This window comes from Centroberyx affinis, unplaced genomic scaffold, assembly GCF_046629955.1.
Source record: "Centroberyx affinis isolate AG114_WGS23_722 - 3 ecotype Tasmania unplaced genomic scaffold, CSIRO-AGI_Caff_v1 ptg007778l_1, whole genome shotgun sequence".
NCBI classification, from domain to species: Eukaryota; Metazoa; Chordata; class Actinopteri; order Beryciformes; family Berycidae; genus Centroberyx; species Centroberyx affinis.
In genome coordinates this window covers 112,501-138,586 of record NW_027283910.1, presented here as the reverse complement: position 1 = coordinate 138,586, position 26,086 = coordinate 112,501, and the positions used below count along the sequence as shown (strand labels likewise).

Genomic DNA, 26,086 nt, shown 5'->3' with positions numbered 1-26,086 from the left:
ACAAACCACGTCAAGTGCCCCCCCCCCCGTCCCCTGTCAGCAAGCTCTACTTTTTCCATTTCTCTCGACAATGTTCTTTGAACAGCTGATAGAATGCTGAACTTCACCAGCTGGCTTGTTTAATCAAGTCATTAGTAATGTGTAATTCAATTGGAACACAGGACAAACAAATGAAATAAGGTTAGGCTGTTTAAACTTTATTCTCTGGACTCCTTTACTCCTTTATCTCTCATCACCTATTAGTCATAGTGCTCCAAAGTTTGATTATAATCAGAAAGAGTAGTTTAATTTATTGATAACATTTGCTAAAAATACAGTGATGAACAGGACATTTGTACACTCTGTCCTTATGGTTGTATCTGTCCTTATACAAATCATATACATATACATAGGGACTGTCCAAAATCATTTGGCTAGATGTGAGCCACTCCTAGTCCATAGCTTTTACTGTAATATCAGCCTCTGTTTCCAGGGAACAGTGTCCTGTCCAGTTTGTCTTGTCCCCCTATAAGATGGATTCATCTTGATGGAGCTGCAAACCGCTGTCTAACATCACATTGAAACCCATTTCGTATCCTTGATTAGATAGTGAGGTAGCAGGGAAATTTGCGCTTCCTGTGTCTACTCACTCGGTCGATCATTTGCCCTGATACGACCATAATGAGTTTAAGGGGAACTAGGGCCTCCTCCTTCGCTACCCGTAAATGACCCATAAAATCTTAATGCACGTGAATTAAATATGGTATTGCATATGAAAGCCCGTTTGGCTCACCGCTGGAACATTGTTTTATTGGTTTGAGCTGATTGTGAGAAATTCACTTGTTGAATAGCATGAAATCAAACATCTCTGAGCAGCTGGCAGTCTGCCTGTTTATAGTGCTACATGGGGGCTGGTGAACAGGGACTAGTACTGTTACCCTCTCTTACCCAGAACCACATGAAGAGTATTATTATTGAATTGGTTGATTTGCCTACATAAAGTATTGTTTTTGTCCATGGTCTCTGGGTTGATGGCCGGTTCTGAAATGGTCATAAACTCTCTTAAATTACATTATCCAAAGCCAGTGTCTACAAAATGCATTACATAATTCTGTTTTAGAGGTCTTAAAAATGTTGTGGTTTCTTAGTTCTCTGTTTATTTGGTGAGATCAGCCCAGTCATGTGGATATTCTGAGAGCTCTGCAGTTATTTTCATTTTCATCGCTTGTCATTTGTCACGTCATCTTTTTTCAGTTGCGAAATTGGTCTTATATTTCACTCTGACCGGCTTTAAAACAACTTTTAAATTTAACCTGAAGAAACTTGCAGGCGTGACCTGATATAGCTCTGCAATCGTCCGCAGAGATTGTCTGATCTTTAGGCGTGTATGGTACGTGAGCGCATGCCGCACCTCTCGCAGAGATAAAAGTGGGCCCTACACTAAGTGCTGCCTGTGACTGAAAACCCATCTCCCCTCTCTGTGACGGAGCGCGAGTGTGAGAGAGCGGCACTCTGCATAACGGAGTAGGCTGTACTCGTCCCGTCAGAGCCACTTGTGCACCTGCCGCACAGCAACACCAGAACCATCTCCCCACCTGAAGCTCCTCCCCAGGCGCTGTCACACCATCCTTCTCTTTCCTGTCACGGTGAAAGCAGAGACGTGACAAGGATGCGATCTTTCCCTTCCCGACCTTTCCTGAAACCGAGCCGCGCGGGGCGGCCGCGACAGGCGACCTGACACCGTGTCCCGTCCACCATTGTGGATTTCCATTGAGTGGATACGTATCAGACAATATCAAAATTCAGGGGATTCCAGCCCCCTGCCCCAAAGCAAGGACTGGGTGTAAGCTTATATTGATTACCTAATCCTGTCTGTTCCCTCTAGCGTCAAAGGTCATTGTGTGCTCCTTCTGTTTCTATCTGCCTTTTGCAACGTCACATTAACAAGAGATGGAGACCACCGCTGGGCTGGGTTCAGGCTGGGTTTATGCTTACTACACGCATGACACTAAACAATAGGGATCACTGCCGAACGCTATGGGCTCATGTTCCCTTGTAATCACTCCTCTCTAATGCGTATGGGCTTAATGAAAACTCCCAATTTGTTGTACATCCAGATTATCATCTTATATGACACTATTGTCAAATGCTAAGCGCAATGCAGTGTTTACCGCTCCAGGATTTGTTTTTGCAATTGCATTACCACGCTAAGAAATATTGAGACAGGCAGAAATGTGTCCCTAGGCGTGCCATTACTCATTTGGTTACCTGGCAGCAGTAGCCATGTACAGAAGGACAAGTCTAAGCATTGCTCACAACAACATGGATGCTTTTCAAACACTCCGGCTGATGAAGGTCTCTGTGACTAAAAACCCTCACATTTATTTATTAATTTTTTTTTAAGAACATGGAAACAGTTTTAACTCTGACACTGTTGCTCTTAATCTCACAATTGGTGCTTTTTTCCACATCTGTCATTTCCTCTGCTGCACGTAAAGCATTTTGAAATGGCACGTCGCTAGCGATCTGCTTACGGAGGACATTTAACATTGCTAGGTCATCAAAGAGCACTCCGCCGCATCGAGATATGGATTATAGCCTCCATCTGTCAGCCCAACTAGGAGTGAATTAAAAGCTCTGTCGGTTCATACACGAAACGAAAAAAATGAGCCAGTAATTCCCCCCTGCTTTAACTTGATGACGTTTCTTTTTTTCTTTTTTTTTGGGTCCATTGAATCAGTTGCACATCTTCTTAATGCTTACTGCTGAGTTTTGGAACAGGCCGGTCAGTTCAAATTGATGTTGGCCTTCTTGCTAAATTCAGCTCAATGTAATTAGGAGCATATTGAAGATCTGGTCGGATGTCGTTTTCCCCTATAAAAAATATTCTCATTAAACAAATCAGTGATTTCCTTTAAGCATTAGCTGTTTGTCCATTTTGTCTTTTGACAGCATCCATTAAGACTGACATTATAAAGACACTAGCTTTAATAACATACAGGCACTTTTCTTATATCCAGAATTGAAGTTTCTTTTTGCTGTAACATAACAAGATTTATATATACTCAGTGTAACACATTACTGATATTTTGTTGCACCACTTTTGCGCTATGTCTCATTTACTTCAACGCTTACAAAACCTGTCTCCTCTTGCATTTTTATCTCCCCCTTATGCCTGAAGTGGAATTAATTGGTGAAATCAATGTGGCATCATAGCTTTGAGCTGGATTCATATAGACGGTTTATTTCATGGAAAGAGAGGCTGCTTCCAACGTTTTGTACACGGCGTATATTCAATAACATGGCACTCCTGAGACTGGAGCACTCCCGGGCAATGTGACAGCACAGCATGGTTGTTTTGTAGGTCCATTGAAAGATGATGCTTGGCTGATCAAGAGGCTCTTCACATATTACGTCCCCTAGGCTGATTCACCGTGTGTTCCAGCTAATGCACAAAAGCGCCGCTAAACCTCGGGGGGTATTGTCAGACACAGTGGATCTTTATAGCCTCTCTATAGGCCTTGGTGTCTTTATATAAAGGACAGGTGGCAGGACACTGTGTACAGTATTGTCGCTTTATTTAGACTGGGGAGAAAACAGAGCAACACAGACAGATGAACAACACCTGAGAACTCTGGGGGATTCGTGTGTGGGTTTGAGAATCATAAAGCACATTAAACTGTGTAACACAACCTCGCATTATTTTATGTGCAAGTATTTTAGCATCAAACCCACGGTATGACAATTCTATTTTAGTGCACAACTTTGGCCCACAGCATGTGGCCCATTTGTGATGCAAATTACAGAATGCTGTCATATTTCAGGGAAAAATTGCTTTGCCTGAAGTAGATGGAACTTTAAGCTAAAGGATGTTATTGTCTTTTAAACAGGGTCACCGCCGAGAAATAATAATCAAAGCTGATGCATTATATCTTGAGCTAGATAGCTAGATTTGTGACTGTAGAACGTCATAAAGACGATGACACCTTTTTGACAAATAGCTTAAATGTGTCTGTAATTTTAACACAAGCTGCATTCTCCTTTGCATCTCTGTTCCAGTCAAGCAGTTGCTCCTCTTTTGAAATGATTCTTCAATATTTCTTTCTTGTGTTTGAATACACCAACGGCAGTATAAAGACAAGTGGTTTGCATAAGGAGCATGTGGCTTCTGTTGCTCGGTCATGCCGATTTCCCCTGTACAGCATCACGAAGATCAGACCCTACCTGTCTGTGCATGCAGCACAACTCTTAGTACAGGCGCTTATAATATCACGCCTTGACTACTGCAACTCTTTACTGGCAGGGCTCCCGGCATGTACGCTCAAACCTCTGCAGGTGATCCAGAACGTGGTGGCGTGTCTGGTCTTCAACCAGCCCAAAAGAGCATGTCACTCTGCTGTTCATCTCCCTCCACTGGCTCCCAGTTGCTGCCCGCATCAAGTTCAAATCCTTGATGCTCTACAAAGCGGCAGCCAAAACGGCTCCCACCTACCTGAACTCCCTCATTCGGGTCTACGCTCCCTCCTGCCCACTACGCTCTGCCAAGGAACGGCACCTGGTGCTGCCACCACAACAAGGCCCTAAGTCTCTAGCCAGACTCTTCTTCTGTGGTTCCTCGGTGGTGGAACGAGTTACCAAACTCCATTCGATCCGCAGAGTCCCTCTCAATCTTTAAGAAAAGGATAAAGACCCAGCTCTTTAGTGAACACCTTCTCACCTGATGGACTGTGCAATCCAAAAAAAAACAAAAAACTCTTTATCTGCCTCTATGCACTCTATGCCTCGTAGCTCTGCCTCGTACCACCTTTGTCCTGTTGGACTAGAACTTAGCTTTATGGTATTTACTCTCCTTGTTCTCTCTCGACTAGATCCTTGCTTGTGCTGTATTCAAATCGCATATGTACATCGCTTTGGATAAAAGCTTCTGCCAAATTGTAAATTGTAAATTGCATGTATTTCTCTCTGTCAGTGTAAAGGCATTAGCGTAGCGAGGCAGTGGGTTGTTGAAGTGGTCTCTTGAACAGGTAGACAAGCCTGGCGAGTCTCCCTGATGCCCAATTCGAGGGCACGGTGGGCACAGGCCTATATTGCCAAGGTGAACAGAGGGGGGACATTTACTCTGGGCTCACCCCTTCTTTTTCCAATTATGTTCAGCCCAATAACCTGGCAAGGCCGCTCGCTCCTAAGCTTTCCAGTTGATTTCTTCCTCGTCTCACTGTGCTGCGCTCTGGGCGTCTGCTTCCCCCAGCGCACAGAGCCTGTCCAAATCAGACAAATGCCATGGCGTTTTTTTTCTCTCTTCGCACGACTCGGGCTGGTGTGCCCTGCCAGCGCTCATTGTGCCCTTGCCAATCTCTCTGACGCGATGAAGGCTGGCGTGTCAAATGCATCACGTTCGGGGGGAAAATGTGGCGCGCGTACGTGATAGACGGGCGAGCTGCAATTATCATCGTCTCAGGAAATCATGTCGATTCTCTGTGAAAGTGTGACGAGGTCTATCTGGTCTGTAATTACTATGAAGATATATAGGGTATAATCTGCTTATAAGCATATAAGCCAGACTTTAACATTACATTTATGGTCATCAAGTATTCTTGGCTAATGAAAAATAGGATTTCTGTTGTTATGCACCAGTCATAGCAGCTTGGAGCAGCTTAACTTTTCTCTGTAAATGTCATTGCAAATGCTGTAGGTTACACAATCAGACAAATACCACAAGGACTAAGGCAAAAATGCCATGCCTTGGGTACCAACATCGTGACAATGCCATTTTGAATGTCTGCCCTATCCTTCCCATTACTGGCTGCCGTCCCTCCTGCCCCCTCTACCACTGGCTGTGTCCTATGCAGATAAATGCTCATGGAAAAAAAAAAGATGCCCACAGAAATGCAAAGACCCAAATTAAGCAGCAAGGTCACTTGCAAAGACACCGTGGCTCCGGTTTTACATTTAAATGAGCCTCAAGCCGGCAGCATGAAATCCAATGACTTACTGTAGCGGGAGCGGAAGTGTCCTTGTTTCTCCATTTTCAGAGAAAGCTGAGCAAGGCCTCCCAGACGCAAAGGCTGCATAATAAATGACATACACGTATTGATTGTAATGATAAGCCTGGTGATGATGGAAAACATTGGAAGCTTTCCCTTACTGGTCTACTCTCCAGCTGCAATCCATGTTTTATATAGTTTGCAAGCACAAAAATCTATTTTAAAAGTCTCTTGTAATCTATTGTAGCAATGCAGCTACTTCAGTGTATTGCAGTCTGTTCATACTATACTGGAGGTACTATATGATGTTAATATTTGTTCTGGTACATGACATTAAATCATCCCAAACACACAACTGGAAATAGGTGAAAACATTTCACAGCTACGCCAATAACATGCCACCCATTCTGATCCATACAGACTTGAAGAAGACCCTTGCGGTGCTGCTGGATAACATCATGCTGAGGCTGGGCAAGCTAGAGTCCAAGGTGGAGAACATCTACAACGGCACGGGCGGCAACCTGACCAACGGCACCAGCACCGCCACGCCCAGCGCCACCAACGCCGAGAAAGTCAACGTGGCCGGTGAGTTCTTCCTTTTGTTTTGTTTTTTACGGTTCCTCAAGCAACCCAAGATGCGCTGAAGTTATGAAAAGGTTTGTGAAGAGTATGGAGTTTGTGAGTGAGTGTGTTTGTGACGGCGCGGCGGTAAAGGAAGGATAAACTGCAACGGTTTGTTTTAAGTCTGGATTTGTACATTGAGGCTTTTCTGACAAAGGCAGGACTCTTGCTCCAAAGGATGGGAGCTCTAAAGGAAGAGGGACAAAAGGCTCTACCTCTCTTCAGTTGTCATTTTGGATACTGCACCATTCAGACACCTTCCAAATACAAATCCATCTACAGATTCATCTCTCAGAATGACTTGGGTTCAGCCGGTCTTCATTCACAAGCACTGTGACTGAGATTTTATACAATTTCTTCCACATATACCTTGTTGTTGAGTGTACAAAAGAGCACATCAAACATATAGTACCTGAAACCATTTGAAGAAACGAGGATAAGATGATTGCTGCCGGTTTGGATGAGGTCCCAATGACCCTTGTTGTTTTCCTTCCATATTCCTATAATGAATAACTTTCCTCAGGCATAAAACCAACTACCAGTAGTGCACAGTGCACACAAGGCACTTTACAGGCCCAGACCGCATCCTTGGACATAATTCAAATAAGGCCTCCCGTTCACGCTGCATGACCCTTTTATTAGTTTTCATTGATTTTCCTGCCAGCTTTCAGATGATGAATTCACCCCAGTTGAGAGAATGAGGTGTTGGTTTTTCGGGGATCTGGGGACTTGCTCTCAGTCGTTTGCGCAGAATTAAACAGTAGGAATGCGGGAGCCTATGCTGTGAAGCAGTATATTCAGAATTGGATTAGGCTGATTGAGTTATACAAAGCCCCAGTTCTAATGGATCTAATCGTAATGACAGCTGCCTTGCCATCTATTAGCAAGTGTTCATGCTGCCTGTGTAATTCACAATTCTTCCTCACTTAAAACCTGGAGTTGAATAACCGTAAATTATAATTAATGGACAAACTATAAGGTATGGACATCATGTGAAAGCCACTGGACACTATCAAGCCAATGCATGTTGTGGGAAAGTTCACAGCCCTCAGACTTGAGATAACATCTCATTTGTGATTAGTACAGCAGAATAAAATGGAGCTAATATTACAATTCATTTTTCTGGCCCATGATAAGTATTGTCACATTTTTGTAATGCGATATATTGATTTTCGATATATTGTCCCATCCCTATAAAACCCTGGTCCTTTTTAAGTGTCTAGCCGAGACTGTAGAGGAGGTCCAGGTCCAGAGGTCCTGTTGGGTCTCAATCCTTTCATAAGGGACTAATCTCATATACAGTACCACCGCCCAGGCACTCTTGGCTCCATTCCTTATGTTTTGGAGCGCTGTTACCTGGACCTGTGACATGTGTTGATGGACTCGAATGCCCCGATCACTTAAAAGTTCCAACCCTTTAGCGACAACATTTGGATCCTGAATGCAGGTCAAGCTGACAAAGTAGCACCCTGATCTCTCCTGGCAATGGACTAAAGGCCCCAAAACTCCAGAGTCTTCATTGGAGCATGTCTCCTGTCTTGGAGTGGGTGGCAGGCGGCACTATTGCCAGCTCCACTAGTGCTCCTCCCTGGCTGAAAAGCAATTACAGAGATAGGGATCTGGACAGTGAAGGGAACACGCCTGCCTTTCAGAGAGGCTGCTATCAAGATGGAGCAGAGCAGTCGCCCCGGGACTGCAGCGTTTCCGCCTGAACTGTCTGAAATTTTCACAGCCGAGGACTCCGCCGTGTCAGAGACCAGACCTGGGTCAAACAGTGTTTGCAATTTATTCCTAACATTTATTCTGACCTGCTTGGAGTACCAGTTGAGCTGAGGTTTGCCATGTAGGACAATGCAAAGGACAATACAAAGGCGTGTAAGACACCACAGGAAAGTATGAACATCAATTTACTCTAATTTGACCAGATATGAACCAAATTGTTCTGATGTAGTAAAACCTTGTACTTGTAGAACCTTAAAGGATATGCTAAAAGTTCCAGGTCAAAAGAGACCGTTCAGCTCAACAACTGCCCCCAAAAACAAATGTCAGTCAATACAATTGAATACCAACTGAATTAGGTGTTGAATTTAATATGACAGAAGCTGCAAAACCCTTCCTTTTGGCATAATCAAGTAGAAAAAAAGACCTGCACATCACAGTAAATCACAGTACACTATATGACATACATTATTAGCAATAATGTACAGTATGTAATCACGTAACAATAAGTGTTCTGCATGCTTGACAGATGATATAGTATACAGTATTTTGTATCTCACTCTGTTTTATTATAAATCCCTCATGGTGTTGTTTAGTGCCTCTGTTTGATTTCCTTGCGTGCCTGCTCTCTGAAATCCCTCAATGCACATTTGCGGTCGGGGCTGTTTGGAAACAAAACATTAATGAATTCTCCACAAATGTTAAGGGACACTTCCCACGGCTCTGTTGGTTTGCATACCGTGGAAGCGTTTTCTCTCATTGCAACCATAAAAATCGCACACTTTTCCAAGGCTTCATTTCATATATAACACAGGTTCTGTTAAATGTTAGTTGGTAAGGTGAGAAATAAATGAAAGCCCGTGTAATCAATATTCATGCGATGATGTTTGATATGATAATTTGGTTAGCAAACAGGATCTGAAACTCTACCCGTCACTTTTAGTCCAAAGTGCCGTGTCTGAATTTGATCTTGAAGCACTTGCCTGTGGCTGCTCACTCTGCTCCGTCGATGGCACTTCTCAGGTCTAGGAAGAGTGAGACAGCACTTTCTGGTGGCTGCAAATAGCTCAAGTCCTCTCAAGGACTTTCCAGCAGCGAGGTGTCCTTTCGCTATAAGTAGATTGAATTCTGGACTTTTGCTCTCATGGAAACTCACCAATGCCTATTGCTTTGATGTTCTAATATCTGGCGAACCTGCTGCAGCCCGGAATAGGCCTATATCACAATGTCATACATGTAAGAGAGGGTTTGTGATGGGCTTTGCTAGGGCTTCACAACATTGTGCGTACACTGCATAGTGATCCTTACTGTATGTCGTGAGAAATGTAACACAAAGAAATAATGTACTCTGGGAAATCCAGTGGAGCAGGTCGCATGCACTTTGTTTCCTTAAGGACTAGCTGCAGTAGCTGCTGCTATCAGCAAACAATACTGATGTCCAACTCTGAAACACACAGCAGAAACTCCCACAGCACAGCCAATGCACTCCATACTGACTCTTTATGATCATAGTAGCAACAGAGTAGAATACCAGCTTTTGTTCCTCTACTTTCTCCATTTTCATCTGGTCATTGTTGTAGTAAACTGTCAGCTGCCTAGGTACCGTGAAACCCTGCCTCCTCTTTCTCTTGTGATTGGTTGGCTCACAAACAATGCAGTCCACATCATGTGGCCTCCTCTAAAAAAATAGATTTTTCTGAACCTCTCAACTCCACTCCACCTAAAAAGAAGCAAGGCGCAGTGCTTTTTCCAAAGTTTGCACTTTCTAATCGGCCACTCGCCATTATTTTTGCTATAAAAAAAAGGAACTGGCAGTGCGAAAAATGTGTAATAGTATGCACACAGCTTTGTACATTCCCACATGCGTCATGCAACAATGCCAATGCTATCTATGCAGAGGAATAGCTTAGGCATGAGGTCTCATGTTGTGTTGCATTTAGCCCGGGGCGCGAGGCACAGAAGCCCCTTACAGGATCAAAACAAGTCAATCTGGCCTTGGTTGCTGCTTAGCGGGAGGCAGATGGGATTCGGTCCAACAGCAGTCTGTGACGCCTTGTCTGGCCATGTCTCGCTGATGTGGCTAATCAACCAACCCAGCGGTGTTTTCATCTGTGAGTTGGCCCTGAATGGAAATGTAATCTCTTTCTACACACACACACACACACACATAATCACCCTGGTGTAGAGAGTGTTGTAAAAGAATGAAAGGTCAAGTTGTGGTCTGTAGAGATCTCACTGGCCCTCTCCTCTCTCTCTCTCTCTCTCTCTCTCTCTCTCTCCCTCGCTCCCTCTCCCATCTATCTCTCCACCCTTTGCCGCTGTTAAAAGTTATCGATGCCGCCGCCGCCACCGCTGCCTGGCTGATTTGTAGCGTCCTCTCTTCGAGAACACCGTCCGCTTTTCCAGTGAGCGGAGGCCTGTTTACAGCTCAGAGCGTCTTCCCGGCTTTCTCGCTTTGTGTCACCGATCCGCTCGCGTCTATCTGTGGTGCGCTCAGTGAAAGGTGAGATCCAAGGCCTCGATGTCGACAAGGACAGGGACTCCGCTGGGGATCACAGGAAGATCTGCTTACCACGAGATTTCATTGATTGACCCCTGATGACTCTGCCACTAGGATTCGTTTACGTTTAGCTGCCATTCTTACTGTACAGCAAGTTAAAAAGCCTTTATTCCTCTGGCGAAAGCACAATCCTACAAAATGAAAACCTTGAAAAATCACATTGAAGAACACAGTTGACATTTTCACCATGCTGTAACGTTTAATATTGAAATGTCTTGTCAGCCTCTCTTAGATTTAAAGCAGCGTCTGTGGCCTCCATTATGTTCTGGAGGGTCTGTTTACTTCCTCACTGTCCAGATCAATATTAATCAAGTAAATACACATATGTGCGCACACACACACACACACATACACACTCAATATTAATCAGGTGCCGAGAGACGCTGTCCGCTCCCACACACATACAAACACTTGCACGAATCCCGTCACTCACCGCCTTCAAAGCCCTGCAGTTGACTGTAAACACAGCAGCATGATGGGAAAACACAGAATCAGTCATTCGTTTTGTAGGCGTGGTGAAATTCTACTTGCAACCTTCGTTCCAGTTTTGGCTATGTGCAGGTTTATTTCAATAATTTGTTAATTCGATTTATGGAAATTTCAGTATGAAATAGGCAAAGGTCTTCTAGGGAACTCATTTCCTTCTTTAATTTTCAGCTTTGTTCTGTTTCTTTCTGTTCTGTTCGCATGTTTGTTTTGTTTTTCTGCAGATAAATGTTCAGGTCTAGCTTGCTGCCTGTTCCTTTCCTGCAATAGTTAGCCTAGAGATACAACAACTAGATACTGAGGAATGGATAGGCAAAACTGTGTTTGCTGGAGCACATGTATGATACTACTATGGCTGCTAAGTACTTTGGCGCCAGAATGGTCGCAAGTCATTGAAAGCCACTGTGATGGATGACAGCATTGTCACACAGTGAGACAAAATCTACAGCGATACAAAAGCCCAGTATCCTGTAATGACAACCAGTCAAATGTGTGCCTGTAACCGGAGCGAGCAGGCCTAAATCTCCCCGCCTTTGATGTGGAGATCCGGAGAGGAAGTGTTTCTTGGCTCCGGAGGCCTCCAGATCTCCCTAAATAAAGTCCTTGTGCTTACCTGCCAGCACGAGAGCATGACGGGGAACAGCGGAGAAGACTGAGCCTCTCCAGGCCTTTCCTCCGCAGTTATCTTCTGGCCAGCCGGTTCGGTGCGTGGGTGCGTGCGTGTTTTTCATTTGCATGTGGAATCTAGTTCAGGGAAGCTCGCATGCCGTATGCACACGTGCGTAACGCGTGCCTGTGTTTTGTGTGTGCTTGTGCATGTTCTGCTAATGCGGGTCCCCGGGGATCCCTCCCATATAGAGCAGACCTCCTTATAGCGCAGTTGTTAACAAACAGCGAGGAGCCGCGGACCGTTTTGCTTTCATTAAGTCCGCTGCCTGCACTGCAGAGGGGCTGGGAGTGCTCGCTGAGGTGTTGTCGACCGAGCCCGTGGAAACTCCGCACTGCGAGCTGGAAGCATGTGATGCGCTCCACCCGCCACATGTTCACGCTGAGGTAGAAAGCCCACCAACACAACAGAACTGGCTCGGTTCCATCTCTTCTGGAAGTGGAGTTTCTTCATTCAAAAGAAAAACCCCTAACCCCCAGACATTTTTGACATATCACAACCTATTTTAAATTTTCTCAGCTTTGGGGTATTCCAACCAGCGGCCGGTCACAAGCCCACTCTTCTAACCTCCAGGCTGCTGTCGCCCACATGGCTGGAGGAATAATAGTCCACAGAGCGATGAAAGTGTTCTGCTGCACACTGAAAGGCTTCAGACCTGTTTCATGTTTAATTGGATTTAATTTATCTAAACAACGACAGTAAAATCCATTGAAGTAAGCAGCGTGTTACGCCGCCAGACTTCATCAGGTTCGTTCTTCAACGCACATTTACAAATTTGAACATCACAGCATTCATAACAAGATCTTATCACTTGAACATTTCAAAGGTCCCATATTATTTTGTTTAGTTAAAAGTTGTTTTATTAGAATTTAATTAGTCCAATTGAATGAATTTGATTGTCCTCACAGGCAGAACAGTCACAATACCGGACCCTGATTGGCCGACAACACCAGCTCCTCTAATTCAAATTAAGTAAATCTGCTGGATGGTGGCTTTCCAGTGGGTGGGTGTCATGCTGCACACTGGCCTGATTGGAAGGATTTCAGTATTTTTTTTGCAATGGGAGCCAGTCAAGGCCAAATCCAGTTGTGATGCATTTACTGGAGTTAGTCTGAAAGCCTGGAGTTACAGCCTGGACTTTATTATTCAATGGCTCTAATATATAGAGGATCCAGCCTGTGAAAGTGTTATAATTATGTCACCCATAGACTTAAGTCAGCTACTATCCTTTACTATCCTCTTCATTTGTCCCTCAGCTTCTGAAAGAAAGAGGCAGACCCTGCTGCAGCTTAGCAAGAATTAAATGAGGATTTAGCCTATTGGCAAATCAACTGCGAATCAGTTCGAATCGATCAAATCACAGGTGAGCTCAGCCCAACTGTGGAAAACACACACACATCCACCCACCGCCAGCCTTGCCCCCCCCCCCCCCCCCCCTCCTCCACCCCTCTGTCTCTCCCTGCTCCGTTCCCCATGGGCAGGCTCGCTCCTCTGGGGAGGGGGTTTTGGCCGATGAAGGCCGGGGTGGGATGGGACAGGATGGGAGGAACATCTGGAGCGAACACACCACTGGCTCGGCCACGTGCGCCCCACCTCTTCTCTCGCTCTCTCTCTCTCTCTCTCTCTCTCTCTCTCTCTCTCTCTCTCTCTCTCTCTCTCTCTCTCTCTCTCTCTCTCTCTGTTTTTAGGTGTATTCTGCACAGGGAAAGTCAGGGAAAAACAACGTTAACAAACCAGGAAGGGGAGAAAATTTTAAGGTCATGGAAGCGTTCCGACTTCGTTACAGAAAGTCATGGAAAAGTTATGGAAATTTACATCAGGGCCACGGTGCCCTGAACCCTGTATTTGCATCAGTGTTGCACAATATTGCCAAAACAGCGTATGAAATGTCAATTTTCAAAAGCTCTCTGCCTCTCTCTGTGACTTTTCTCTCTCTCTCTCACTCTACATCTTTCCTCCTCTCTTTCTTTCTCCATACCATACGCCAGCCTCCCTCTTTTGTCCTCTCTCTCTCTTTGCAAACTCCCCCACGCTCCCTCTGCTTGCTCTCCGTATACTGTATGGTTCTCTTTCTCTCTACATACCACCTCCTCCTCCTCTCTATCAGTCGATCTCTCTCTCTCCCTGTCTTTGTATGCTGCACCCCGCCTCCCTCTCTTGTCCTCTCTCCTCCATTCTCTCTTTCTCTCTCTCTCTGTCAGTATTGTTGTTGTTGTGCCGGTTAAAGCCATAGCCCCAGTCCTGCAGGAGTGTAATCTGCACTGCGTTATTTCCAGACCTCCTCCTACCAAACATCAGCCTGTTTCCCAGTCACATCTGGCCCTAAATCCCCTCCACACACACACACACACACACACATTCACGGCCCGCCAACTCCTCTTACACTCATTACAGCTAATTCATCATCAAGCAAAAGCGCCAAGGTCCAAGTTTGAGGACGGAGGATCAGACACCGACACACTTGAGCTGTGAAATTCAAAGAGGCACACACACACACACACACACACACACACACTTGTCGTCATGGCACACTTGAATGAAATGCAAAGACGCTCCTGCACCCACTGACTCCCAAGGGTGCACAGATCGTCGCTCACACACACACACACACACACACACACCCATTCACGCGCATGCAAACCCTCGTTAAAGCGAGCTAAAAGCTGATAGTGTGATAATTGTTTGGGTCTGTCTCACGCAGCTCTTTGGCTCTCACAACAGAATATTTTCGGCTCCACCGTGAATCCTGCGAGTGAAACCAAAACCGCTAACTGCCTCTTCGCGTCGCATTTACACCCCTCACCGTTTACAGGAAGTGGGATATTTTTGGCAGGTGACGGCGAATGTTTCCTTAATTAAAAGCGCTCACGGGGGAAACTGTTTCTCAGTTCCGTTTGCGTGGAAGACAGGGGAGAGACCGCAAAGTCCTACGGGCCCACGACCCCCGAAAGCCCCCCCCCCCGAGCGTACCGAGGCCTAAAAACTCACAGCTTTCCTCCTTTTTTTTTTTTTTTCTATTCAAATCAACAGCGGAACATTAGTCATAGCTCGGCAACGACGAGAGCTAATCAAAGTTTTGTGTGTGTTTTTTTTTTTTTTTTTTTCTCAGCGCTCCTCTCAGTGCCAAAACATGAGCCTTTGGGGCTTCTCTTTGAATCTTCCTCTTGGATACCGTCACCGAGAGCAGGGGGAGGGGGGGGGGGGGGGGGTGACCAGATCGTCCGAGCTCAAAAGAGGGATTGATTACAGCCAGAGATTGTTGTTCGTTACACCAGAGAGAGAGAGAGAGGGAGACTTAGAGAGAGAGAGAGGGAGATGGGAGCGTGGGCTGGAGAGTGGGGTTACATGAGGAAATTTGGATGGTTTTTTTTTTTTTTTTTTTTTCTGCCTTCAGGACCTCAGTGTGGAACACTTGTGCAGACCAGAGGCAGAGTGAGACATGTGTTTTGACCAGCTCCAAACACGTGGCCGTCTCCCTGGGAAGCCCCTCTGGTCCATATTACCCAGCTCCCCCCTGCCCCCCCCCCCACCACCACCACCACCACCACCACCACCACCACCTCCCGTCAGCTGCCATACATGTTATTTCGGAGAAGTGCCATCAGGCACTCAATAGTGGGGTCCGGGGGACTTTCAGGGGACGTTGAGGGGGTTCCAGGGGGTCGCCAGTGAAATGAGGAACAGCTTGATTTCACTGTTATTTCACTCCCTAGATGAAGGCACAGTGAGAGGATGTATAAAAATCACTGTTTTAATCAATTACATCTACAGTAATTTGACTCTCATTTGATGTCATCCTCTTTCCCGTCCCTCTCATATTATGGTAAGATACAATGTCACCAATTTCCTCCTCTGTCTTTCTTGCACTGTTCTGCGCTCCTCCCCCCTCCTCCCCTCTTTAGATAAAGCGGTAGCATTCTGAAAAGGGGAAGAAAAAAAAAACCCCAACAAAAACAAAACAGTCCTCCCCAGTCTGCCCCGATCTCCCCACCTCCTCTCCACCAGCTCAGCTGTTAATATTCTGTGGCTGAGAGGACACCGTCCATTAGCCAGCCCGCCTCCTGTCTAATTGATGAGCTGCTGTGAGATGTACACACACACACACCCGCGCACGCGCACACACACACACACACGCCGATGCCTCTGGCTCTCCTGCAAAGTGCATCCAAAATCAGCGTTGGCCCTGTGGTTTCTAAGTAACAGAGTCAGAGAGTGAGAAGAAATAGCAACAGTGATAACTTGTCTTTGGTTTGTTTTTTTAATCAAATCAAATCATGTCTGTTCTTTGCTGTACAGTCAGTCTAATAAAATGACATTAAAGGTGTATTGTTGTGAAAATTTAACATTTACCATACTGCCCTACAAAGGCAAACGGCACAACTAGTTTTTATGTTTTTCAAAGGTCAATTGTCTCAGTTTCAGATTTCATTTTAACCAGAATTAGACCCATAAGTGCTCCTAAACTGTATATATTATCCATTTCTGTACCAAGAATACTTATGCCAGGACTGGACAGAGAGAATGAAGATGAAGATAAGGAAGTATTTCTCACTCTGTTCTCTTCTCTTGCTCTTACACAGTTACTGCCCTTTGGCTTTGTAGGGCAGTATAAACCTTCCCAGCTGCAGATTTTCGCACAACTCCCATAATCCTCTTCTTGTATGCAAATAAATGATGTCACACAGGTTCTTTATTTCTTAGTTTGCATGGACCGCTGCCATACAGTGATGGATGGTGATATGACTAAATCTATTTACGATCGTAACACATGCTCTGGTGTTATAATAATATAATAAATAACATTATTGTAGCCTCATGTCACTGTACTCTCCATAGAAGAGATGAAGGCAGCTGATCAGCCAGGGAGCCAGAGAGCTGCAGAATCTGCACTTGGTCAGTCTGTTTCATGGAAAGAACAGGTGTTGCTGTATAGGGTCCCGATTTCTACTTAGTGAGCAGATGGGGGAGGAAAGATGACAGCTACAGGAAAATACAGGGAGAGGGGGAGAGAGAGAGAGAGAGAGAGAGAGTGGGGGAAATGAAAGACTTGTTGATGGAGATCTCTATTTGCTTCGCATTCAGACTGAATCGGTGTCAGCGAAGCTGCGCGCCTTGGCAGATTTCTTTCTTTTTTTTTCGATTTGAGGGATGTTTTTATGCGAGAATGAGATGAAGAGAGAGCGAGGGAGAAAGAGAGAGAGAGAGTAGTGCAAAACAAGGCACAAGAGAGGGAGGAAAGGAGAGCATAACATGAACCAGATGTACTCAATCCAATTTTGGAGTCGTCTAATGTCCGATTACCTCATAGCCTTGGACGAAAGGCGCAGAGCCGCGGAGAGGGAGAGGGAAAAAATAAGCCAGTGTGTAATATCACTTATTGTTCGCCGATGCTATTTAAGGGCTATCAGATAGCCAACAGTGTGTGCTAGGAACTGGCTAATGGTGATCTCAGTACTGCGAGAGGCACTTGGACTTGGAAGCCTTTACGCAAGCCTGAATGATCTCATCTGTTCTCTGCCTGTTTCTCTGTTTCCCTCTTGTCTCCGCTCCTTTGCAGAATCGCTGTCATATAGACTTTGTTTTTATGTGAGCCGATATTGTGTTCGCCCTCCGTTCTTATCTTTTTGCCTCGTGGCGTTTCGACTCCTTTTAATTTACGTAATCTTTGTTTTTTAAAAAGTGCTACACAAATAAAGTTTCTCATTATTACATCTGTGTGTTCTCTATGCGTTTTCCCCCTGTCTCCGCCTCGGTGTCTTTGTCCCCCCCCCCGCTGTTTGCCAGACAGAGGTGTGGTTCGGTGCTCGGCTTATCGCCTCACATCCCCGCTATAGCACATCAGTCACGCTTGACGTCACCCCTTTTCTCTGCCATATGTGGGATGGCAAATATGCTGTGGCTTGTGTGTGTGTGTGTGTGTGTGTGTGTGTGTGTGTGTGTGTGTGTGTGTGTGTGTGTGTGCACCAGCGCTCCTCGAACGCCGTACCCACGGTGTGTTTCTTAGCCCGCGTTCCAGCTCGGCCGTTAACACACAGCAGCCGGCGATTTTTAGATGTGAAAATACACGAGCTTCACTTGGTCTAACCCAAATTGAAATGGATGCGAAGGGGAAAGAGGCTGGTGGCAGGTTTTGGCCGGATTGTTATTGCTGTTGACGGTACGGTTTTTTTTGCCTGGCGGAGGGTGAGCGACTCCTTCCGAAACGGCACCACCTCTGCTGCTGTTTGATTATGAGCGCGGCTATATTTAGCCGCTCCTTGGCAGCGGCTCCTTCTGCTTGATTAAAGCTAGGAGAAGATTTGCCCGGTGGCTTTGGCGCTCGCCGGGGCGCCCCGACTGGCTGACTGACAGAGCCGGTGACGGGCCGGGGCCGGTCGGGTGGCCGGGTGTCTGAAGGAGGAGATAACGGCATCTCACCGGCTGGTACAAGACAGCCACTTAACCGGCAAATAACAAACCGCGAGTCGAGGCGGGTTTCGATGAACGGGATTGTCACGGTGTGCTGTACAGAAAACGAGGGACACACAGTGGATAAAAACAAAGGGTAATCCAAGGCAAGAGATAGAGCAGGTACATCACAAACTCCAGGAGAGAGAGAGGGAGAGGGAGAACTAAGCAAGGCTGCAGGATAAGTAGAGTGAATGACAGACTCCAGCTGAGAGTTAAGGTAAATTGTAGGCTGTGCACAAGTATGAGTCTCTATATGAGTGTGTGTGTGTTTTTGTGCACACTACTGTGACATGTATACAGCTCAGTGGGAGGTCCAGGCCCCCACGCTCTCTTTGTCCTCCGCAGTTATGGAAAAAAAAAAAAGCTTTTAATCCTCGGCGGTTTGTTCCTCGACTCCCGCCACCCGCCCTCGGAAACAACAAGAGGCCCCTTTTCGGTCTCGTGTTCGTCTTGTGACCGGGAACGGATAGCAGGCCTCCTTCTTGACACATTCCGCGTTATTGCTTTACATAGTTTTCCGCTACACCTCCGAAATTGGCCGTTGCGACCTCCCTTTCCTTCAAAAAATCAGGATAAGTCAGTTCCCACCTGTGTGAATGATCTGGGAAACCAATCAGCGTCCATGTCCAATGTTCTTGTCATCCTTTCGCTCGCTAAAATCAAAGTAGTGGGAATACGTCCACCTGGAGAAAGTCCACTTTTCTGCCATTGGTTATCTCACAGGATGGGGATAATCATAGTTTCTGGATAAGTCATATTTAGAGAGGCTGATAACACAAGTAATAGCTTATGTTTTATTCAGCTGAAATTGAAATGCACTACTCTTTACTGGGAAAAGTAAACACAATATACCCAGTAAAAGGCAAATGCACAATATATTCACTATACATATATCCTTCCATCTCCTTCCCTGCTGAACCAGTGGATGGAAACATGGGTGGAATCACTCAGGCGAGCTTTCCAACTAACTGGTGATGTTGTTAGTTTCACTCACTCCTCTCTCTCTCTTTTATCTCCTACCCTTCTGCTCTCTGTCAGAGAGATAGAGAGAGAGAGACTGTCGGTGAAATATTTTTTTCCGCACTCTAATTTATGCTATCAGGTGAGAGATGGAAAGAAAGAGAGGGAGAGAGAGAAAGAGATTATCAGGAACGTATTAGCGTCTGCTGGAGCAAGCGTTCGCTCGCGGTGTTCGTGCAAATTAACTGAATCGGCGGTGGACGTGATGTGGCAGCTGGTTCTGGTTTAACCCCCGCCCCCCCAAAACACCACACACACACACCCACACACACACACCGTGCATCGGTCTGGTGTTTGCCTCTGAGCTTTTATCTATGCACTGCACAGCCTGCCATTATGCATTATTTATCTTCCGGCTGTAAAGGTCAGCGGCGATGACGTTAACTCTCTGAATAGGGATATCAGAAGGTGATTATGTGGAAGGGACGCCATGAATGTTAATCCTATGGTGGGATTGTTTTCCTGGAATACAGAGGCCAACGCTAAGAGATATCAGAGACAGAGACACTCACTTGCACCAGTCATTTTGGTTATTTAAATATTGGATGTTATTTGTATGCAATGCCAGTGTAAATCAACACCTGAAAAGTGCAAACGCTACCGACTTATGCTTTCAGTATCCTAGCAACCAGGACACTGGCGCAAGCGCTTTTTTCAATGTCCCCACTTGACGATGAATCAGATCCCGCTTTGTGAAAACCCGATCCGCCTCTTTAAAGCAACCTGGGAAACGGCTCTCGCTGAAAAACCGTCGAGAGGATCGTCTCTGCGCCGGTTCAATTAGTCCTCAGCGTAGGCAGGACGGTGACTTAGAGAACAGGGGGACCCCACTTCACACACACACGCTGCGCCCGCCCCTGCTGAAGTGTTCCCGAGCCAGACACTCGATCCCCTACCGGCTCTGGAGGACCTGCTCCGTAGCCCGGGAACCTGACCTCTTGACAAGCGAGAACGGGTAGAATTTTCGAAATCGACGCGGACCCGGCCCCCTCGCCCGCTTTGAGGTTTCTGACGCTATGTGGGGGGGGCTCAGATTATGGAGCGACGGGCAATCTCTGAGTCCAAAGTTTTACTGCAAAGACCGTGGAACTGGGCCCCCGAAGCGCTGAGACGGCACTTTCGCTCACCTCTAGCTCCTAGGCATCGCAGTCATTAAGATCGCTATCAATTCACCTGCTCTACCCTCCTCCTCTCCTCTCCTCTCCTCTCCTCTCCTCTCCTCATAATCTCCGTGTCATTTCATAAGAGGAGTCACACCGGGACGTTCCCACTCTTAAATCGCAGCCACAGAGAACGAAAAAACTTGGAGTCGGGCCACCGGCTCTGCTCTACCAGAGTGTTATGAAATGCTGTCTCATCTATCTGCCCGTCTGTCTGTCTATGTATCGATCAAGACGGGAAATTGACACCGCCAACCAGCCAAATGGCCTTAAATCTTGGCTAGTGGCTGGTTAAGTTTTTCTACAAGCTACTTTGGCTGGTAGCCACTCTGCTCCTCTCTCTATCTCCCTCTCTCTCTCTCTCTCTCTCTCTGAGCCTCGGTGTCTCTCTTGGCGTCATTCATTCACCGGTCGGTCGTATCACACGGTAAAACTAATCTGTTAAAATGAAAGAGAAGCGCTGCCGGGAGGATTAGGCAGCTCTACACCGGCCGGCTCCAACCTGGTTCCCGTTCGGCCCCCGGTCGCCATGGAAACCGCCGTCCCCGTCTCCAGAAACTGCGAGTTGAGGATTTTTCATCCGCTAACGCAATAGTCCCTTTTACCTGAGCGAAGGGCCCCGCTCCCGACTTGACCTGAATTCGCCTCTCGAGGAGCGGCGCCGTGGCAACCTCGCGGCGGTGAAACTAATTAGAGAATTTGAGTCGATGAATCAGCTGTGAAAGGCTCGGTTAGCGAAAGACTCTGACCACCAATTAGTCAACTAATCGACTAAGGAAGTGTGGACAACGTGGACGGGGGGCTGGAAGGGGAAATGTGCAGCACAGCTCTACTGGCTGCAGCTCAGCCCAGCGTATGTCAATCTGCTGTGGATGATTCTCCCTCAACATTCACACACACACACACACTCCCATCCATCCCTATTCAAAATCCCATAGCACAGACCTCTGGAGTGGACAGTGAGTGTGTGAACTGAGTGTGTTGACTTCTCCCGAGTCGAGTGATTGATTTTTATTTTGCGATTTAAGAAACCGACTCCAAAACGCGAAAAGGTTCCGCCGTCCCCGGTGTTAGGAGCATACATCAAGTTAAAAGCACAGGCGATGAAAGAACTGCACAGCTGACTTGCTTGACCTTATCGATCTGTCTCTCTCTCTCTTTCTCTCTCTCTCTCTCTCTCTCTCCAGACCTCCTAAACGGTGCCCAGGAGAAGTGCGAGCTGCCGCCATTGGACGGATTCCCTCACTGCGAGGGCAAGCTCAAGGTGAATCACACACACACAAACAGCCTCTCCTCTCTCTTCTCTCTCTCTCTCTCTCTCTCTCTCTCTCTCTCTCTCTCTCTCTCTCCCCCTCCCTCTCTCTCTCTCTCTCTCTCTCTCTCTCTCTGTCTCGCAGAGTTTTTTATTTTTTTATTTTTTTTATCACCGTGAATCTCCCTCCAGAACAGGATGATGGAACATGAGATGTGATGCTGTAACTCCTCTCCCCTGCCTCAGATGCTCAGATGTCTCTTTTATGATAACAAAAGACACGGGGAAAATCAAAATGTTCCAGAAATGACGCGTGGCATTTTGGCTTCTGTTGTCACCCGTGGGTGCGGCGCTTTTGTGGCGAACGACAACAAATCGCTCAGTTGCTGGAACGCTTTCTTCACCACAGAGTAATAACCTACGACATTTTCATATACATAAATGCCCGTTTTGCTTCTCTCTTATCACCGATTGATATATATATATACTGTATATATTGATATAGTATATATGAGCAAGGCAGCAGCCACTTAATAAACAGTGAATCAAGCCAATGGCACACCAGTTTCTACCATATTTCACAACTGCAGGTGTTTGGAATAAATTAGAGAAAATGACTCGCGGTAACAATTTCATTTAAATTCAGTTTTAGGGAAAATCGGACTGCCCTAGCACGCACACACACACACACATAATGTACACACACACACACACACACACACACACAAGTCAACACACACAGTTGTAGCCATGCTGCCACTTTTCTGTGTGTGTGTGTGTGTGTGTGTGTGTGTGTGTGTGTGTGCGCTTGTGTGTTTCTCCCTGGAGCTGATAGGGCCATATCACACACACCATCTGCTCAGCCAGTCCCAATCCTCCCCTGATACTGTCAGCATGTCCGACTGGGCGGCAGGCGATGCCAAAGCACGCTCCCTGCACACACACGCACGCACACACACACACACACACACACACACACACACACACTCACATATGTACAGATGAGTCTGTTTATCTCTTTCGCTCGCAAAAAAACATTTTAAAAAGGAGTCACAAACATTTGTTTTTAGGTGAGGTGAATTTCATTGACTGTGAGTAGATTATAAAGATGGATGATGTTAAACAGGAAACCATCTCTAGGGAATATTTACTATCCATATAATCCTTTAGTAGAAGTTTTCCCCCTCAGTTTGATTTACACGTCTCTGCTGAATTGTCGTCAGCTGTGGATATGTCCTCATTTATTTCCACAACCCCTTCTGCTCCTCTCCAGCCCGTCTCTTTTCGGTGTCAGCGCTCTCGGTTCGCGCTCGGCAACATCTGACAAATCCATTCCCCCCCCCCCCGTTCACGCCGCTCTTAGGCTGTCACTTAAACCCAAATAGTGCTTAATTCATTCAACAAGCCTTCGCCCCTCCGAGCGACGCTGATCCAGATCCGAGTCTTTGAACGGCGGAATTTAAATTCCCCCCCCCCCGTCCCGGCGCTCCTTTAGGTTTTAAGTCGGCGTGCGCGGGATAGCTGTCGGTTCGCGGCTTAGCCCTGTCGGAGTCTGCCCCCCCCCCCCCCCACTGGATGTACCCTGGCCCGTCACTCAGAACAATGCGCCTTCTTGCACAAGTAGTTGAGGAAGGGGAATAGTGTTTCTTTACTGTGAAATGACGATGTTAAGGATCGGTGTGTGTGTGTGTGTGTGTGTGTGTGTGAACTAATCTGTCGGAATGGGTGTGTGTGAGGGACTCCTGAGTTAATCTTTCCCTCTCCTCCTCCTCTTCCTCAGTGGATGAAGGACATGTGGCGCTCAGACTCCTGCTACGGCAACTACGGCGTGGACGGATCCACCTGCTCCTTCTTCATCTACCTGAGCGAGGTGAGCCCTGTGTGTGTGTGTGTGTTTGTCTTTGTGTGTGTATTGCAAGTGTGTATTTTAGGCGCCCAGCTAACCCACCTAAAAGAATTTGATTAGTCTGGGTTTCAGTGGAGAGTTTTAGTCTCCCATGATGGTCCAAATGCTGTTTCAAAGGCTTTTCCACCCTGACAAGAATATAGTTCTGGGGAAAACACTGAATATTTGTAATTTTTTGGCATGCAGAAAATCTAATTTAAAGATATTGAATATCAGCACAAAATATTGGCTATCAATCTAAAATAACAACCCATATCGGTGGAACCCTACAGGGAACATTCACATTTTCCATTTTCAATTCTAGTCATTTAGCTGATGCTCTTATCCAGAGCAACAGTAGAATAAGCTTCAATTCCTAGATCACCGACATTCTGGGAACATTCCTGTGACTCTAGCGTCATCGTGTTAGAGAGTGATGTGCTAAAAATAAGAGGTAAGGAGGTGTAGGAGGAAGGGGTTATGATTCAGAGGGGAGGGAGAGAGAGCGGGAGGTCGGGGTGATGCGAGGTCCTCCTTGATGAGATGAGTTTCCAGCCTACGAGGGCAGATGGGGAGTGACTCTACTGTCCTTGGCAAGCAGCAAACAGCAGCTGGACCAGCGTGGAAGACCCTCATCCATTATTGACAAGCACTAACATATGGAAGCTTGTGTTTTCTTCAAGTGACACTTAGGCATTTTTCAATTTTATGTCTCTTCGCCGGAGCAGCGCCTGCAGGTCCGCAAGAAGTCTTAAAATGTCTTGAATCCGATAATACGAATATGATTACACAGGCTTTAAATCTTAAATTGAGCTTTAGAGGACTAATTATGTTCAAATCTGCCCAACACACAGACCTATATTTATCATTTTCATGTGGTGAAATTCATCTTATATTTCATTCTAACTGGCATTAACTAGGTCTTAAATTTAACTTGATGAAAGTTGCAGACACACCATGGGGAAAAAGTGTCTACATTTGTTTTTGAGCTTCCCCAAAATGCCTTTCATTCCTCACTCAAACCAAAGTAACATTCAATCTGTTAAGTTGTCACTTTAACACTTTGCCCCACCATCATCCCAATATAATCAATGCACTCCAGAGACGCCACTGCGGTTTTCATTCCGGTGTTTCCATACAGTAAGCAGCACATGTACTCTCATTCTGAAAACAGCTCTGATAAGCAGCCGTCCCATAAGAGACGACAGTGACTTATCATTTCAAAGATTCTTCGCAGATCACGGCCGTGATTAGTATTCCGTGTGATTTGGATTCTGGAGTCTGCCTCTCTCTCCCACTGCACAAAAACCCCATCTCAAGTCATTTAATGTAGGACTGAGTCAAGTTGAATCATGTGTCATTTTCTTGATACTAGTGGAGTATTTTGCCTTGCTTCCAGATATTAACTCCTGAAGTGTGAAACTACACTGAAAAGTTATCTCACCCCAATGGGAGAATATTTCACTTGTTTTAAGTATGAATTTAAGACTGAATGAGGATAAATGAATTGTTAAAATGGGCAGTTTTTGCAGTTGCATGTCTCTGTCTTTCTACTTTTGGAAAAGGTCAAATAGCCTTCCATGAATATTGTATATGGGCTGAAAGCTTTGCAGTGGACTGAGAGCCCGGCCTGTTCTGACCGTATGGAAATAGAACGGAGATGGACAACAGCAAAATCCATTAGGGCAAAGAGAAAGAGGAGAGAAAGCTCTTCGTTCTCTCTTTCTCTCTCTCTCTCTCTCTCGGTGTCTCTTTCTTTCTGTCAGTGTCTCGGTTTCTCTCTCTCACTCTGTCCATTAAATTCAAGTCAATTTGGTGTTTTATTAGCATTAAACAGGGATACTTTACACTGCCAAAGCAGAAGGAGACAAAATTAATTACACTCACTCCCATAGAACAGCGAGAATTCAAAACAGAGATGCATCAAGTCTCTCCCTCTCTCTCTCTCTAATATAACAATCCTCAGCCTCCACTCAAGAGTCACGTGATCTCGTGGTCGCCATGGCGATATGCATGTATTTCCATTTAGAAGCAGCTGCCGTGGCGCATCTGATAGGAACGCATGCAAACACACACCCGAGCACAAACAAACACACACCCCGGTGCCATGTATAATTCATACTTGTCGACCATCGCATTAACCTTGCGCGGGGGCAAACTGGAGAGGGCAACATATCATGATGGATGTCTGCTGTTAAAGGTCAGGGCTCAACTAGCCCGGTGTGTGTGTGTGTGTGTGTGTGTGTGTGTGTGTCAAGTGTGTGTGTGTGTGTGTCGGTGTGAGAGAGAAAGTTAAGCATGCC

At 46.1% G+C, this 26,086-nt stretch overlaps 1 protein-coding gene across 2 annotated transcripts in view; it reads left to right on the top strand.

Annotated features, from left to right (window-relative positions):
• The window catches only part of mgat5 (alpha-1,6-mannosylglycoprotein 6-beta-N-acetylglucosaminyltransferase), a 92,599-nt gene that overhangs the window by 21,108 nt on the left and 45,405 nt on the right, over nucleotides 1–26,086 (top strand). For both annotated transcript variants that reach the window (XM_071513962.1, XM_071513961.1), the window contains exons 3-5: nucleotides 6,384–6,548; nucleotides 21,834–21,910; nucleotides 23,679–23,768. In XM_071513962.1, the coding sequence (XP_071370063.1) occupies nucleotides 6,384–6,548; nucleotides 21,834–21,910; nucleotides 23,679–23,768 (332 nt within the window). The remainder of the gene's footprint in view (nucleotides 1–6,383; nucleotides 6,549–21,833; nucleotides 21,911–23,678; nucleotides 23,769–26,086) is intronic.